At 41.7% G+C, this 16,982-nt stretch overlaps 1 protein-coding gene across 1 annotated transcript in view; it reads right to left on the reverse strand.

Moving 5' to 3' along the window:
• The window catches only part of LOC138296040 (uncharacterized), a 117,919-nt gene that overhangs the window by 15,446 nt on the left and 85,491 nt on the right, over window positions 1-16,982 (reverse strand). Inside the window, exons 3-4 of the mRNA XM_069234827.1 lie at window positions 13,508-14,919; window positions 10,584-10,797 (exon numbers count right to left, since the gene is read on the reverse strand). Coding sequence (XP_069090928.1) covers window positions 13,978-14,919 — 942 coding nt within the window. The 3' untranslated portion in view covers window positions 10,584-10,797; window positions 13,508-13,977. The remainder of the gene's footprint in view (window positions 1-10,583; window positions 10,798-13,507; window positions 14,920-16,982) is intronic.

Raw genomic sequence — 16,982 nt, forward strand, 5'->3', positions numbered from 1 at the left:
GGTCCAAGTGGGCTATTGATAAAATAAAAGCTTACTATATACATAATAGTTGCCCATCTAAGTTAAAATGACTTTCAACTTGCAATAATGGAAATGCATAATGCAAAATCAAAGTGAAGACAGAGAAGAAATTAAAAAATTAAAAACAGAATGTCTAAGGGCCCGAAGTCCACCCACCTTGCCAGTGCCGACAATGTCCCCCCATGCAACAATCATGAATAAAATTACCATAAAAAACAAAACATATAGACTCCACATGAAGAGCTAGCATGACAAAATATGTGACATGATATAATCAAATTTATGTAATGGAGAGCAACATGTCACTGTGTTAAAAAAAGAACAGAATTAAGCTCTAAATAAAAGAGCTCTAATCTGTAAGTTCCTTCACCCCCAAGTGACATGCTGGAAGAAAAGGGTAAGGGGCTCCTGACAGCTTGCTGAGTTACATCTCAAAGAGATTCCCGTCCTTTCCTTCTGTGAAAATAACATTGATTAGTTAAAAACATAAAAGTGAAGGTAAGAGGCTAATCATAACTTACAGGAAGCAACAAAAAACAGAACACCAAACAAACGGGCATTGATTTCATCAGAGGGTATTCACTAAAAACGTACCAAGGTGGATCTTGATTTCCTCTTCCACATTCTGCCTTCATGGACCTTTGGTTTCTAGACTGATAATGTAGTTTTTAAGCTAATCTTTGCAGAGCTAGAACTCTATTCTCACCTCTGATCTCATTACACACTTAATCAACAATGTAATACACCAGCTCGCTCCTATCACTGCAATGTTCTTTTCCACAAGGCCATTACATGGGATATTGTAAATCCTTGTTATCAATAGTATGCATATGTTCTAAGATCCTCTTTTTAGCTGGGCGTATTGTACTTCCAACATAACTTTTTTTGCAAGGACATTCCAGTAAATATGCCACAAATTGCAAGCTACAAGTGAGGAATTTGTTTATCTTTTTGGTTTTATGGCCATATGTGGTGTCATATTACATTCTCACTGTGCTGTAGCAGCAAACCTTACACATTTTACAAGGAAAGAAGCCCTTAAGGTCAGCCCCATTGCTGTTAATTCTCAGGGAAATGGCACTGCATACCAGTATGTCTCCAAGGGATCTACTCTTTTTGTAAGTAATACTATGAGGGGGTTCAAGAATAGGGCGATAATTTGATCATTGGTAAGCTCTTCCTAAGAATTCTTTCCACTTCTCTGTTTTGAATATTAAAAGTAATTATAAATCTGATAGTGCCATGGTATGTCTTTCTTCTTTAGCGACCTTGTCCACTGCTCTTTTGAGTACCCAAGAAGGGTATCCTCTAGTCTTCAATCTCATAAGCCTCCTATGCTGTTCTTTCTCAAAAGTTGCATTAGTGCTACATTTTCTCTTGGCCCTCAGTAATTCCCTGTAGAGGATTATTACAAGTAGTCCATTTGAGTGTTCCGGATCACTGCTGAGTGCACGTAATAGGGTATTCCCTGCTGTAGGCTTTTGATTAAATGTCCCTCTCAATTTGTGTTCTGCAAACTAAAGGGGTATGGCCATATAAACCCACTACAACTGGGGCACATTACCTATATATATGAAGAAATGTATAGTGGGGACCAATTAGTTTAGCATTAAGCTATACAGGTAAGTATATTAAATGGTCAAAGGCAAAACTTAAGAAATAATTTTGAAAGAATTATTTAACAGAAGCATCTCAGGAAATAAAGAATCCTATTTCTTGGTTTCGTGTATTTCAAAGGTGTGTGTAATTTATCATAATGGAAATGTGTTATTTATGATTATATATACATTACAAGCATAACATATATCAGTTGTACATCACAAACAACAATATCCATAGACAAATCAAACGAACACGAGTCAATATAACAATTCAGTGAAACATTTTTGATGTCATCCACTTATTTTTTATGCGGCTGCACCCTTATTTTACTACTGCAGTCCTCGTGGGAGGCATACCGAAAGGACAATATCACATGTGGAATACAAGCTGTCCTCTGATATCTAAAGCAGGTATATGTCCCTTTAAAATGCTTTTCATTCCACTTTGAGATCTGGGTGGCTCCTCCAAGAAAACATTTAGGCCTCTAGGTTTCAGGCTTCTTCAGGACAGAATAATCTAAAATAAGCACATTTTCCACAAATAAAATAAACTTCAGGGATAACAGCGTTCTCTCCATCCAAATACAACTTATGGTTCACTCGAACCTCAAAGGTGTATTTACATTCACTCTTTCCCACAAACACATTATCAATCGCAGATTTTTCCATCCAGATGCACAATCTTCCTTTGTGATCCCAGTCTAAGGCTAAGGTAGCTAAGTTCCCAGCTAAATGATGTTCTATTTTTTCCTTTGTCCACTTATTTTGACTCTGAAAATGCTCATCTAACAATGAGGTAGCTTCCAACCCTCACTTTCTGTCCTCGACTAAATTCAGAAATTTGTTCTCAGCATCTAATAATATTCAAGTTAAATTGTGTTGGTGTGCATAAACTGTGTTTAAACTGGATACAGGCTTGAAAAATCTTGCAATTTTTTTTATTTCCAAGGACGCTGGACGTCTGTTCAAATGATTAATTATAGGGATATCTAAAAGAACTAAATTGTATTTTGAAAAATAATATTGATAATGTCCTGTCCCATAAAACAAAGTCAACAAAAGACTACATGAAATCTCATAAGTCATGGTAATATAATGGTAAGTAATGCCTTCTGAAACAGAAGCTGGCAACTGAGTTCATACACAGCAATCCCTCGCCTCCATAGTCACTTAATATTCATGTAATAAGTGAAAATATACGTTTGCAGAATAATCACCCCTAGATGCATCTAAATGTATTGCTTTCCCATCTAACATACTACTTTTCTTAGAATTAATACATGGGGGGGATCACTAGAAAATACCGCTTCTTCTATAGGTCTGGTAGGGGAGAACACTTCTACTAGCAGATTTATAAGTATTACAAAGGAAAGGAGCAATGAAGCACCTACTGTGTATTTACATCTATTTCTCTTATTTGGCTCCATTATGTCTTTAGAATCAGATCTCTTATTCAGCTAATATAGCCGCAGCAAAATATATCTTCATTGATTTCACCAATGCAATTAGCAAAAGAAAGTTCATTCATCAACAATACAGAATCTTCGTGAGACTTCCCTAGCCCTACTCCCTGTTCTTCTAAGTGACAACCCTCTTTCTTCTACTGGGACCTAGGAAACCATCCAAATTCTTGATCCCAATCAATGTAAATCTCTCTAATGGGCATGCAAACAAAAATTATATGACAATGAAAGTTCAAGGTATAATTCGATCACAATGTTCAGTTCATGGAGGTTCAGCCGAACCTGTATGTTGACTCCAATACTCCTAGGTTTCTTGATCTGCATCATTTGCAAAGTAGGTTCCACTCAGATGCACAATACCTATGACTAGGCACTCTTGTTCTTTTTGACTTTCTCAATGCCACACCTTCGTCTTCATTTTAGCGCACTTCAGAGTTCTCAGTTTCCTCAGCAATCGCTGTTGGCATACGCTGTTTACACAGACTCACATTTCTACATACTTGTCTTCTGGGTCAACGGTCTCCAGCTTTCACTCACTTTTTTCCAGCACTTGTTCCTTCTCTGGGGTCTGATCCTGAATCTGACTCATTCGCCACAGAACAAGACTCTACCGTTTCAGCTTCAGAGTTGGTCATGACTTGCGCAAGACCCTTTTCAACTTATTGAGTGCTACTTCCATCTCTGCTTGGTCCCTGACAGCTGACTAACCTGTTCAGACTGTCTTTCTTCCACCACTCTGGGATGGGCGCTGTTGTATCAAGGGGATACTCAACTCTGCGATTATTGGAAGCGCAGATTCAACTGGGTGGCCCACCACACTTCACAGCAGTCATGGACACTAGGATCACCTGTTAAGGGCCATGCCACTGAGTTACATGTTTTTCAAACTTTTTTCTTCACCAAGACCCAGTCGCCGGGAATAAGGTCATGGCACTGTTCCTGTTGTGAACAGGCTGCACTCGGGCCATCCTAATGAGACACAGACCGCTCCACATCAGCGAAGCCTTTGCAATAGTCTAGGACCATATCATCTGTTATATGCACTAGACCATTAGCAGGAATCGCCGGCAGTCTCATTGCCCTCCCCATCCAGGTTTCGTGGGGGGACAGTCCAGTCTTTCGATCAGGTACACTGCGAAGACTCATCAACACAAAGGGCAAAGCATCAGGCCATTGCAGAGATGTTGATGCACACACCTTTGCTAATCTCAATTTCAGTGAGCTATTCAGTTGCTCAAGAAGACCCAAAGCCTCAGGTCTATAACTGCAGTGCAAGCTCTGTTCCATTTGCAATGCTGGGCACAACAATTTCAGGACCTCATTGTTGAAATTAGTACCTCGATCTAATTCCAAAGATCAGAAAGCTAAGCCTAGATATTAGTTCCCTCAACAGCATTTTGGCTACAGTAAGACTATCATTTTACCTAGTTGGGTACGCTTAAGCCCAATGGGAAAAGATACACACAATCACCGAAACATACCTCAATCCATGGCACACATCTCAATGAAATCCATATGTATCCTGTTAAAAGGTCCTCCTGACCTTTCTATGTGACTCAATGTAACTGCAGATCCATTTTCAACATTGTTTCATTGACACACAGCACATCTGTAACACAACGCTTCAGCCATCAATCTGAATTTAGCATCAAACCAAGTGCCAACATCTCTTTTGACACAACCTGCTCTGACCCAACTCTGCTGCTCATCATCAGATGCTTTCTCTTGAAACCTTTTCACCTCATCCTAAGTATCACCTGTTGTTAACAATAGGTTAAAGTTAGTCTCATCCATTCCCTCGTTTGTGAATTCACCATTAAAGGTACAGACGTTATGGGCACAGTAACTTGCAAACTTTTCAGCATACCTATTGCCAAAGTCACATGATCATCTCCAGAATGGTGAGCAGGGCACTTGACCACTGCAACCCGTCCAGGCAATTAAAGTGCATCAAGGAGGTTTTTAGCTTGTTCATCATTCTGGATCAGAGATCCAAATGACTTCATAAAACCTCGCTGAGACCACAGTTGTCCAAAGTAATGAAGACTGCCAGAGCAGTATTGACTATCAGTAAAGATTGTTACTTTCAACTGATCAGAGACACAGCATGCTCTAGTTAGGGAAATCAATCCAGCTACCTGGGCAGAAAATATCCCTTGGAGCCAAGAAGCTTTGATAACTCCAGACAGAGTACAAACAGCACAAGCTGTTGTCTAACTTCCTCAGTTGTCTCTCAATCATGAACCATCAACATAAAGGACATAGTGAGGTTCAGGTAATGGTTCATCTTGTATGTCTGGTCTCTATTTGGTGCATAGTTCAGTGACATCAAGACAACCATGGTCCCCTTCTCAATCTTCGTTAGCTCCTTGATCCACTATTGGCAGCAGAATAGCAGGATTCAAAACCTCACAACGTTTGATTGTCACATTCTCTGCGGCCAATATGATCTGCTCGTACTTAGTAAGGTGGCTACTTGTCAAGTGCTGTGTTCTAGTTCTGGTCAAAAAAAGCTTGACTGAGTGAGGGACGTACACTGTTAATGGGTGATCCATAACAATATTTTCACACCTCTCTATACTAGTGCTAACCGCAGCTACTGATTTTAAACATCCAGCCAATGAAGAAGCAACAGGATCTAATGTGGCCAAAACATATTCCACAGGTCTCTTAGCATTTCTATGCATTTAAGTCAGCACTGAGAGAGCACAGCCCTCCCTCTCACTGCAGAAAAGTACAATTGATTTGTAATAATTAGGCATCCCTAGAGACGGGGAATGACAGAGACATTCTCTCAGCTCTAGAAATGCAAACAAGACAACCGCTGTGCCATGGTACCAGATCAGACACATCCTTGTGTGTCAGCCTATGTAAATGCTTAGCCACCAGAGAAAAGTTGGGTATTGACTGTCTCTAGTAGCCCACCATTCCCGAAAACATCCTGACTTCTTTCTTGATAGTTGGCGGATCCATTTTCAGTACAGAATAAATACTCTCTTGTGACACTTTTCTCACTCCTTTCCCAATGTGGTGTCCAAGGTTTTGGACCTGTGTTTGACAATATTGCAACTTTCCTGAGGATACTTTATGTCCATTCTCAGCCAGGTGGTTCAGTAATGCAATGGTATCCTGTTTACAAGCTTCATGAGTATTCAGCGCCACCATGTGATCATTGATATACTGAATCAGAACTGAATTGCATGGCATGACCAAGGATTCCAAATTTTTCTTTAAGAGCTGATTAAAAGTCAATGGTGACTTGGTATACCCCTATGGAATTTGGCACCATGCCAAAACCCTGTTTCTGACCTGAAATGTGAAGAAGAATTGACAGTATCGAAAAGAAGGCTTGACACAAATCAATGACAGTGAACCACTCAGCTTCACATGGAATCTGAAACAATATTGCAGCTGGATTTGGTACCACAGGGCAACAATGGGTAAAAATATTGTTTGTTTTCCTAAGGTCCTGTACAATTCTATATTTCTCTACTTTCCACTTGTTTTCTGAAGACCCATGATAGGAGAGTTACAAGGACTTCCCATTATCTCTGTCAGAATTTCTTGCTGTATCATGGATTCAATTCCAGGAGTTATTCCAGGAATCGTTTTGGGGTTTTTGGAAGTTCATCATTTGGCTTATCAGTGATTCAAACAGGTTCTACACCTTTTATCAGTCCAATATCCTGAAAAATCCCACACTTCAAGTTTGACCGTTTTTCTCAAATCTGGGGGCAAATCATCAACTGTCAATAAAGTGCAATGCGTCAACCAAAAATGACACGGAATGGCCATCCACTTCACTATCTACTAATGGTCCACTGTTATCTATCTCTAAGGCTGTGCCAAGTACACAGTCTTCCTCCTCTTTCAGGCACCTGACAGGCTGACTGATTAGACCCATTTCGTTCACATGTGTCAAACAAAGGGAACTGTTGAAATGGATTAGTATCCTGTACCCCATTCTCATTCATTCTAATGTCCTAATTTACATACTGGTGTGATCTAACAGCATTCTGCTGTGGCATCAAGGGTCGGGGACCATGCATCACCAGAGTTAAGGGCACATTAAAATTTTGACTCCTGGGTCTTTGGACACCCTGCATCTGGTTAAGATTACTATTCTGATCAGGCACAAATCCTGAGTTTTGGACCTTATTAGCCAGATTAAAACAACTTTCCTGCTTCTAATGTAACCGCTCATTGCAGAGGTGACAAGGAGTTGATCTTTTTAGACTATTTACATCCATTCCTGTACTAGGATCTATGGGGACTCCTCCACCTCTACGTTGCATTGGATTCTGTGGTGGTTGATATATACCTTGCATTTTACCAGCATTATTTACAGTTATGCACACCTGGCTAGTTCTTTGAGCTGCTTTCATTTGGGCAAGCATCAACTTTTGACATCATAACAATATTTCTCATAACGAAAAATGTCATCAATAGATGTAGTCTGCCAACAGATCAAATGCTACTGAATCATCAGGCTTATCTCTGGCTTCGATCCTGTCACAAACCTTGACACAAAATGTCCCATATCCTTTGCCTCTAAAGTCTCCATTCCGCTATACTGTTTAAATGTTTATAACAGCATTTTATAGTAAGCAAAGATCAACTCCTTTGGTTCTTGAATTGTTCTATTGATCTTGACGCAATCAACATCTTGAGGAGGCACCTTCCCTTTCAGGAATGTAATTACCTCCTGATATTTCTTCAGGGCCCTAAGTTACTACGTTCCAAGTTGGTTCTCTCTCAGGCCATTGAACAGCTAGTTTACACTGAGTCCACAAGTCACTTGGAACGACAATGCCAAACAATGTATTCAAATCAATACACTACACCTGTGAAATTTTCCCAATCCTTTCAACCTGTTGATACCATTCCATTGGCTTCTCTCGCAATTTTGGAAAATCATTGGTAAATGATGCAAGACCACTTCAACTCTAAACACATAAACAAAACCACCACCAGGCACTTCTCACAAGGGGAAGGTAGTAACAACTCCCTCTGCTCCAATTGGTGGTGGTTCACCCAAAGGTTTCTTCACCTCCTTACTTTTTGCCCATTTGGTCTCCCACTTATCTAATTCATTCCATTTTCAAATATTTTGAATCAATTCCTAAATCTGAGTTTTTAATCCCAGATTTCTCATATCAGCAATGTCCCTTTCACCAAACACACTTGATAGTTCCTTTGCAATGCCTTGGTTTTATTTAAATCTACCTCATATTCTTGAGTCAAATCTGCCAATTTGTCGTGATCTTGCCCGCTTGCTTAGTACTATCTCTACACATGAATGCAAGTTTATCTGATTGAAAAGTCTCTACCTGTTCCAAACCAAGATTTCCAACAATCATTGCGTCCAACTCTGTTGTCAGCTTTGCCACATTTAAAGTCCTCTCTCGTGGTGTAGATGGAAGTGATCCCTGACTCACTTACGAACTAGTACTCTCTTAAGATGGAGTATTTCCATTAAAGAATTGTACCCAGTCATCTACGTCTTTTACACTAATGGATCATGTCACCAAAGGAATTTTAGGTGTGGAATCACTTCCCTGAGCACTGTTTTCCAAATTCAAAATGGTTCCCATGCAGAAGTGGGGGCAGATCTACCATACTTTCCAGCAATGCAGCGCAGCAGTCAAACAATCTGCTCTGGGTTGCACGAGGAGCGGGGAGCAGGAGAGCGCCATAGCTGCAGAGATATGTCTCTCTCCTCCCCTTTTTCCTAGCGCTGGTGCTGATTTCAGCTGTTGTGCACATGCACACTGCCCGTAGTCTGTGTGGGTATCTTCTGATAAGTAGCTATTGAAGTTCATCCTTACATATTCAATGTTGTATCTGCACTTGCTCCACATAGAGTGCTAGTGTGTTTTGGAACTAAAAGAATAAACTCCCTAACACCTGAAGTATTTGGAACGCCACTCTTTTAGCATTATTAGGTACAGTCAAATTGTGCATATTTCTCCTGGAGCCTTCTGGTTTATACATAAGGACTACTGGGCCTATAATAACTGGGACTGTAAGAGCATCAACAGACCTCACTGTAGGATCAACTTGGGCACATTCTCTCAATCCTTCAATTCTTAACTCAAAGGGGACTCTAGTGGAAGTAACTCCCGCCAGACTAGGGGTCTTCTTAGTTGGAGCAGTTTTGGCCGTAGTTGGACCACTACCACCAACAGATTGACTCCCCCCTCCACCCCTAACTCCATTATAAGGTGGTGGATGTTCGGAAAGTAACACATCCAAAAGACTATCTCCAAGCCTTCATCACTGTCCATACTCACATCATCAGGCTGTTTTTGTTTTCACTCTTTTGGTTTCCGAGTCATTTTCCTTTCCTCTTCTCCCTCAAGTGTATCTTTCATCAAAACTGGATACATTCTGACTCCTTCTAGCATATCCATTCTCCACCTTTTCTGCTCCACATCCCATCTGGCATCTGCATAAGTACGCGCAACTTTCTTCACTTTGATCTGATATTTTTCTCATCCTTTCACATGACCAGCATGTTCCCAATCATTAAGTCTTTCACATTGTGTGGGTCTAGCAGGTGGCTTCATTTCATATAATACTCTCCTCAACTTTTCAATAATTCTCACGTTAAATGTGGCCTATTATGGGACTCTCAATGGGCCATCCTTTTCTGTTATCTTGTGCCATTAACCAAGCCAAACACAGGTATGGATCCCTTCAATAATTGCAATATAGTGACATGGACTACCTTCCAGAGGTGCCACTTCTCCCTCCCTTCTAGGAATATAAACATCTCCTCTAAACATATCTTGTATAGCTTTAGAGCATTTCATGTTTCAAAACTTTTCACAATATACCAATTTGGCTAAAATTAACATTGAAACCACAATCCTTTGCTCCGACACAACCACCATTCGAGGCATGGCACCTGATGACGTTGCCCACCAATAGCAGACCAGTACCATGACAACCAACCTAAACCAGCGGGGCACACTGTGACATAGATCTCGCTTCTTGCAGCAGTTTCCCCTCCCTTACAATCTGCATGCACACTTGCTTTGAACTATCACATAAATACAAATAAAATATAATAACTTTAGTCTGCTTCACTAAAGAATGAGTAGTTTCAATCACACCAGAAAGTTTACATCAACTTCTGATGTGACCTTGACCTGCGGGGTAATATCTAAATTAGTACAGTTTCTCTTTGAGCATTTAGATCCGCTACACCAATTTTCTCATGCTCACACAAATTAGGTCCCTATTTTAACCGTGTAGTTGACAACGTCTCACAACGAACACAATCACTCAGCAGACAACATAATATGGTATTTTTTACATCTTTTAAACTATCCCAGGATCTTAGGCTATGTCGAACCCGATAACCATTTCATGTCTCCATAAATCCCCACACTCACACAACATCCAAATCATCTCTGCAAAACACCATCAAATTTCACAGTCACCACAAGCTAAACCCAAAACCACTGCACTCAGCAACCCTATTAATACTCACTCTTCTGTTGCCCGTACAATTCTCTTCCCATCCTCCGCAACTTTACTGATTCTCCAACTCTGGATGTGGGCACTAGGATTTGGGCTCCAGGGACTAATCACTCTAGATTATGATTCCAGTTTTCTCCACATTGGAAAGTGAACCATCCTCTGCTACCATCTGATCCAGCACGGGGTCCTATTTCTCTTTCTGGCATCCAATGAATCTTTCTTCTCTGTTCCGAGGGGTGGAGAAATAATTTTATCAGATTATTCAAATCAATTACAGTGCAACTCAAAAGTCACACATTAAGTCCAATTTAAAGTTTCAAAGGATTTTATTACAGACTCGAAGACAAAGTTACACAAGTGAGTCTCAGAACCATAGTATAGAGAGACAAAATCACCAGTGAAGAATTAAGGCATCAAACAATATTAAATCAAAGAAACATGTAAAAGACCATGGGGCAGATTTAAGAAAAGTGGTGCTGCACCTAGTGCAGAGCCAGATTCCTTGCACCCCATAGCACTCCCCTACTGCCACCATGTGTGCGCCATATGTAAAATACAGCGCACCATGGCGAAGGGTAGGGGGCAATAGCGTCATTTTTTTTAATGCTATTGATGTACTCTGCAGGAGTAGCGCCAAAATGCTGCAGAGAACATAGGGGTCCATTATAAATAATGTAAGTCTCCTTTTATAGCCTGCTGTGGGCAGGCGTTAAAAGTGCTGAAAAAATGGCGCAAGGAAATCTCTTAGATTTCCTTGCACCATTTTTATGACCCCCTCTAATGGGGAAACAGCCCCCTTGCATACATTATGCCTGGGGCAGGCATAATGTGGTGCAAGGGATAACAAAGTGGCGCAATGCATGCATTGTGCCACTTTGTACACATGGTGTGGGGAAAATGCCACTTTAGCGCCACCTTAGCATAAAAACAATGATGCTATGGTGGCGTAAGGTGGCGCTAGGGGCTCTTAAATCTGCCCCTAAGACTTCAATAGCAATAATGCTAAAAATCAGGAAAAGTACATGATGTCGGGATTCTAAAATCAAGTTCTCTTGCCTAACCATTGAATCTAGCTTCTAAAATATTTTAATACACAAAAATATCTGAGAAAGGTTAGCAAACAGAACTTCTGTAGAAGATACTGTTTAAGAGCGGTGCGGTGGCATAAAGCCACATAGAAAGTATGAGCTTTCTTATCTCTCGTGCACAACAAGCTCCTTGTTAGCTTCGGCACCTGCAGCTTTGGAAAAACAAGCTTTCACGTTGAATGTTAGAACACAGAAAAAGAATGCAGCCTTCACTCTGACCAAATTAAAATGAGCATGAATATACTTTCAGTTCAATATGCTTTAAATGTTATCCTTGTTGAATATAAAATGATTGTAAAGAATAACATTTCTAAAATACTATAACATTGACATTCTTACAAATGAGGATTAAATGCGGCATACATGAAACGTTAACTTCATTGTGCACTTTAACTGATATATTGCAGTCCATTACATTTAACAGTTTGTTTTAATATTACAAAAAGAAAAATAACCACCCCTTCTTCTCACGTTTTTTAGAGGCATAATGGCATGGTCTGGCTATGCTCTTTCACAGCCTACGGAGGTAGTGTCCCCCTCCAGCTCAATCAGTCAGAAGTCTCAGAGTATGTGGTTTGAAAAATATCTCTCCTTCACAGCCACATCACTCTATTCACCAAAAATATCAAATACCAACTTATGCATTTCAGAAGGATCTTATCTCTCCTCCAGATAAGGTATAAAATCAAACTCAATAGTCATGATTTAACAATTCAAATATAATCAACTTTAACGCACAAAGACATCCAGAAGCTATGGAGGGTTCAAAACCAAGCATTCAGGTTTTGCTCAACCTAAAAAGGTCTGATCATATACCCCCAAGCCATTAAGAAGTTCATTGACTCCCAGTGGCCCAGAAAATTATGTTCAAACCACTTTACATAATAATTGATGGCGCTGGCTGGATTAACTGCAAAAATTAACATCTCATAGCCAGCCTTCTCACAACCTCAGATCAAAGTAAATCTGATTGTTCGAACCAGAGGAAGAATGATCAGATTTCTCTTCTACCAAAACATGGAACTCTCTAACCCTGACGTGCCAAACCTGCCTCATTTAAATTAAATCTGATAAGAAGAATGCTAGCTTTAAATCTAAGCACTGGCAATTGTTCGAGGTAGCATTCTAGCCCATTATTCTTATGCCCACCATGCTAACTCAATATGAATACAGCTAAATGCAATTATGTCTTTGCCCTGCTCCAATAAGAACAGTCTAACCCGAACTGTCGGGCCAGGCCCTTCCTGAACCAGAGCACAAGCAACCCCAGACTGGTTTCGTCGTCATTGGAGCTTTTCAGTCAGGTGTAGTTTGGTTGCAGTGGCACAGTGCGCACAGAGCTCACATCTGGGCAAACCCTTGCTACTATGGATGGTACATCAAGCACAGAAAAGGTTATGAGAAGAATGCTTGCACTGTGTCTAACCACCGGCTTTTGCTCGGGGTAGAATACCAACCCATCTTTCTTTTGCCCACCACACCACCTCAGCTTAGATCCAGTCAAATGTAAATCAGTCTTGGCCTTTCCGCTTCCCAGCATCAAATGCATGGCGCTGGAGGGAGCTTCTACGTTAACCACCTCCACCTTCCTCCCACCTTACTGAGGTGCTTAAAGTAAAAGCTAACTCCTGCAACATGTATTTAATGCTTCCAATTGTGCATAAAGGATGCCACAGAGTGGAGGGCGAAAAGGAGGAGGACTAGTGGCAGAGGGGAACGGTGAGGGGAGGAGGTTGAGGTTCCATTTAGGAAGACTGCCCCGCTAATGAGGGGTGGGGTGAGGAAGAAAATAAGTGCAGCGGGATGGTGGCGGAAAGGGCCAGGAGACTACCAAAAATTAACATACCTGCATAGTCCTGGTCTCCTGCACTCTTTTGCTCTAGCTATGGGTTTACAGAAGGCAGGCGCCGCATTTCCAAGATGACATAGAGCAGAGAGAGTGAAAAACACACCTCTTTTCTGCCAGGCCTCCTCTTATTAGCCCAATGCGGCAGCACAGGATCAATAATTCTGAGTTGAAAAAAGGGTTTGTTTCAGAGTTTGCTGGAGCTTTTGTAAGAATCGTGATTCTTTTTTTTTTTACAAAAGTCACAAGTTGACCATTGTTGGGCGAACCGCGATATTTAAATAAATGATCCTCAAAATCCTCATGTCCTGGCTCATTTTCACAGTGGCACTTGTTTATTGCATCTAGTGAATAACGGTAATGATTAGTTATTTTGTGTAGTAAAAAGAGAGTGGAATTATGCAGCTCCGTAATCGAGGTCTTATTGCAAAGAGTATTATAATAGTTGGCATGTCTAAAAAACGGATGCATTAGCAGAGCTCTTTGTAAAGTATTCTGCTGAGATGTTTGCGAGGTGCGGGAGCTACCGCGGGGCCTGCTGGATGCCATGGGACCTGCTGGATGCGAAGGGACTGGTGGATGCGGTAGGGCCCGGTGGATGCCGTGGATGCCGTAGGACCGATGATGCCGTAGGACCGGTGGATGCCGTAGGACCTGGTGGATGCCGTGGATGCCGTAGGGCCCGGTGGATGCCGTGGATGCCGTAGGACCGATGATGCCGTAGGACCGGTGGATGCCGTAGGGCCTGGTGGATGCCGTAGGGCCCGGTGGATGCCGTGGATGCCGTAGGACCGATGATGCCGTAGGACCGGTGGATGCCGTAGGGCCTGGTGGATGCCGTGGATGCCGTAGGGCCCGGTGGATGCCGTGGATGCCGTAGGACCGATGATGCCGTGGGACCTGCTGGATGCGTAGGGACTGGTGGATGCGGTAGGACCTGGTGGATGCCGTGGATGCCGTAGGGCCCGGTGGATGCCGTGGATGCCGTAGGACCGGTGGATGCCGTAGGGCCTGGTGGATGCGGTAGGACCTGGTGGATGCCGTGGATGCCGTAGGGCCCGGTGGATGCCGTGGATGCCGTAGGACCGGTGGATGCCGTAGGACCGGTGGATGCCGTAGGGCCTGGTGGATGCGGTAGGACCTGGTGGATGCCGTGGATGCCGTAGGGCCCGGTGGATGCATTGGGCCTGCCATGTTACGTGGGTGCGTGCAGCACAGGCCGTCCGGCAGCTGCTGATCTGAAGATTAGCTGTTCTGAGTAAGGAAAGATGTGCTCCTACTAGGAAATATAAATGGAGGCGATGAGCATCTAATTGAACGTGACAGTGAATAGACAGTGAGGGTGAGGCGGCTTTTAAGCCGATGGATAAAAAGGGATTTACATGGCTGACAACTTTCCAAGTTTTCACATGCTTTGGATTTGTATCACAGTAATGACAGAAACATTTAAGTGTCTGCAGTACACTTCAACGAGTTGCTTCAATACCTGGAAAATGATGAAACCATAAACCTAAAGGGGTGTTGGAAAGCAAGTTTTTAACAACACAAATGGAATGTTCGTCCGTGGATAATAAACTTTTATTTAAACATCATAAATGCTTTGGCAGATTAATTAGACTTAATATAGCAGTTAGGACGTGGGATCCCAGCAGGACTACATAGAATGAGAGTGTAATAGGGACGCTGGTGACCTGAGGCACATGTGGGCTTGTGATCTATTAAACCAGTGGTTCGCAAACTTTTGACTTCTGGGTACCCCACTGAATAATTATTGGAATCCGGGGACCCCCTTCCAATGAGTGATTACTGAAAGATGGGGACCTAACCTGTTAATATTATAAAATTTTCTAAGCAGTCACGGACCCCCCTGAGAAAGCGTCGTAGACCCCCAGGTGTCCCCAGACCACAGGTTGGGAACCACTGTATTAAACCATTGCTGGCAGTGGCTGACTAACTCTACAGGAAACCTTGCTTAATATATATGATTTTGCATTATTTGAAATGGCTGTAAATTAGGCCTATTTGACAAGCCCTGAAATGTACACAAAATGTAGCCAAAAGAAGGTTGGGGTATCTGCATGGTCAAAAAAATAAAGAAAGAATGTAGGTCACACACATAATTAAAAGAGGTCCCCCTCATCAATTCAAATAGCCTGAAAGGTGCCACTCACTTGAAATTCGGCGCAGTTTTGAATGTGTAAAGACGTGTTGCATATGTGTTTTGCAATATATGGGGGACTGCATGCATTTGTGCTTGCTGAATGCTGTGGCATTATCAAAGAAATCAACAAAAATCAACAGAAGTCAAGAAAAAACTGGCCCACCACACCATAAAAGAGGCCCACAGGCAGACACAAAAACAGCCCACACTTGAGCTGTCAGACCAGCACTTCTGGTACTGCTAGATTGCCGTATAGGCAAGTCCGACCCTGGGTATCTCGTATTGAAATGAAATGTAAAGGTATACCTTATGTGCAAAACTCATGGCTGGTAGAGACGAATGGGAATGGTTTGAAAAGAAAATGTGTCCCAAGAGAATTGTTCTGGTTCCATTAAACATTTTTTGCTTCAAATAGTCTCCCAGAAAAGAAAACTGCTAAATTGTGTAGCTTTTAGGAGCAATATGAAAATTCATCACAAGCCTACTCAAAATTATCTGCTCTCAAATGAAAAAGTGGTTCTCCTAAGCACTGTAGAAATAGCACGCAGAGTGAGGGCCTGATTTAGATATCGGCGGAGGTGAATACTCTATCACAAATGTGACAGATATCCCGTCCTCTGTATTACGATCCCATTATGTCCTATGGAGACCGTAATACGGTGGACAGGATATCCGTCATTTTTGAGACAGAGTATTCCATCTGCTAAGATCTAAATCAGGACCTGAGTCCTCAACAAAGGAGGAGACCACTTGCTTTGAACACCGGTATCTTGCTAAGGTTTAAAAGGGGTGTGTGAAATCCACGAAATTTGCTTCTGAGTAATTACACAAAATTTTGGAAAAAAGTTTAAATTATGCATAATTATGTGAAATGAAGAACTCAAATGTGGCACTATATTACAATGCAAAATACATCGTTGATCCATTTTAGATGTGATTGAGCAAACATCTAGTACTAAAAAAAGTGCAAAAACACAAGCACCACAGAGAGCAGTCTGATTCATCTTTCATCACTGAATTCTCCACTGTTCTATAACACTTACTCTCGTACCTACTTAGGTACTATTCTCATGGACTCATCCATCATGAACATATCCCCATTTTTGCCTCCATCTTCCCTTCTGTATGGCTACTTAAAAGAACTTACTATGGGCAAGTGTTCTAAAAACTGGTTGCAATTATTTTTGCGACCAGTATGGTAATCTGTGAACCAACCTATGTACCAATAGTTTGGTTTACAAACTATCAATTCCTAGTGGGTCCTAATTCAGCCTACTTCATGAATATTGATGAGGTAGCTCACAATTTGCAAGC

The sequence above is a fragment of the Pleurodeles waltl genome, chromosome 1_1 (assembly GCF_031143425.1).
Source record: "Pleurodeles waltl isolate 20211129_DDA chromosome 1_1, aPleWal1.hap1.20221129, whole genome shotgun sequence".
Lineage (NCBI taxonomy): Eukaryota > Metazoa > Chordata > Amphibia > Caudata > Salamandridae > Pleurodeles > Pleurodeles waltl.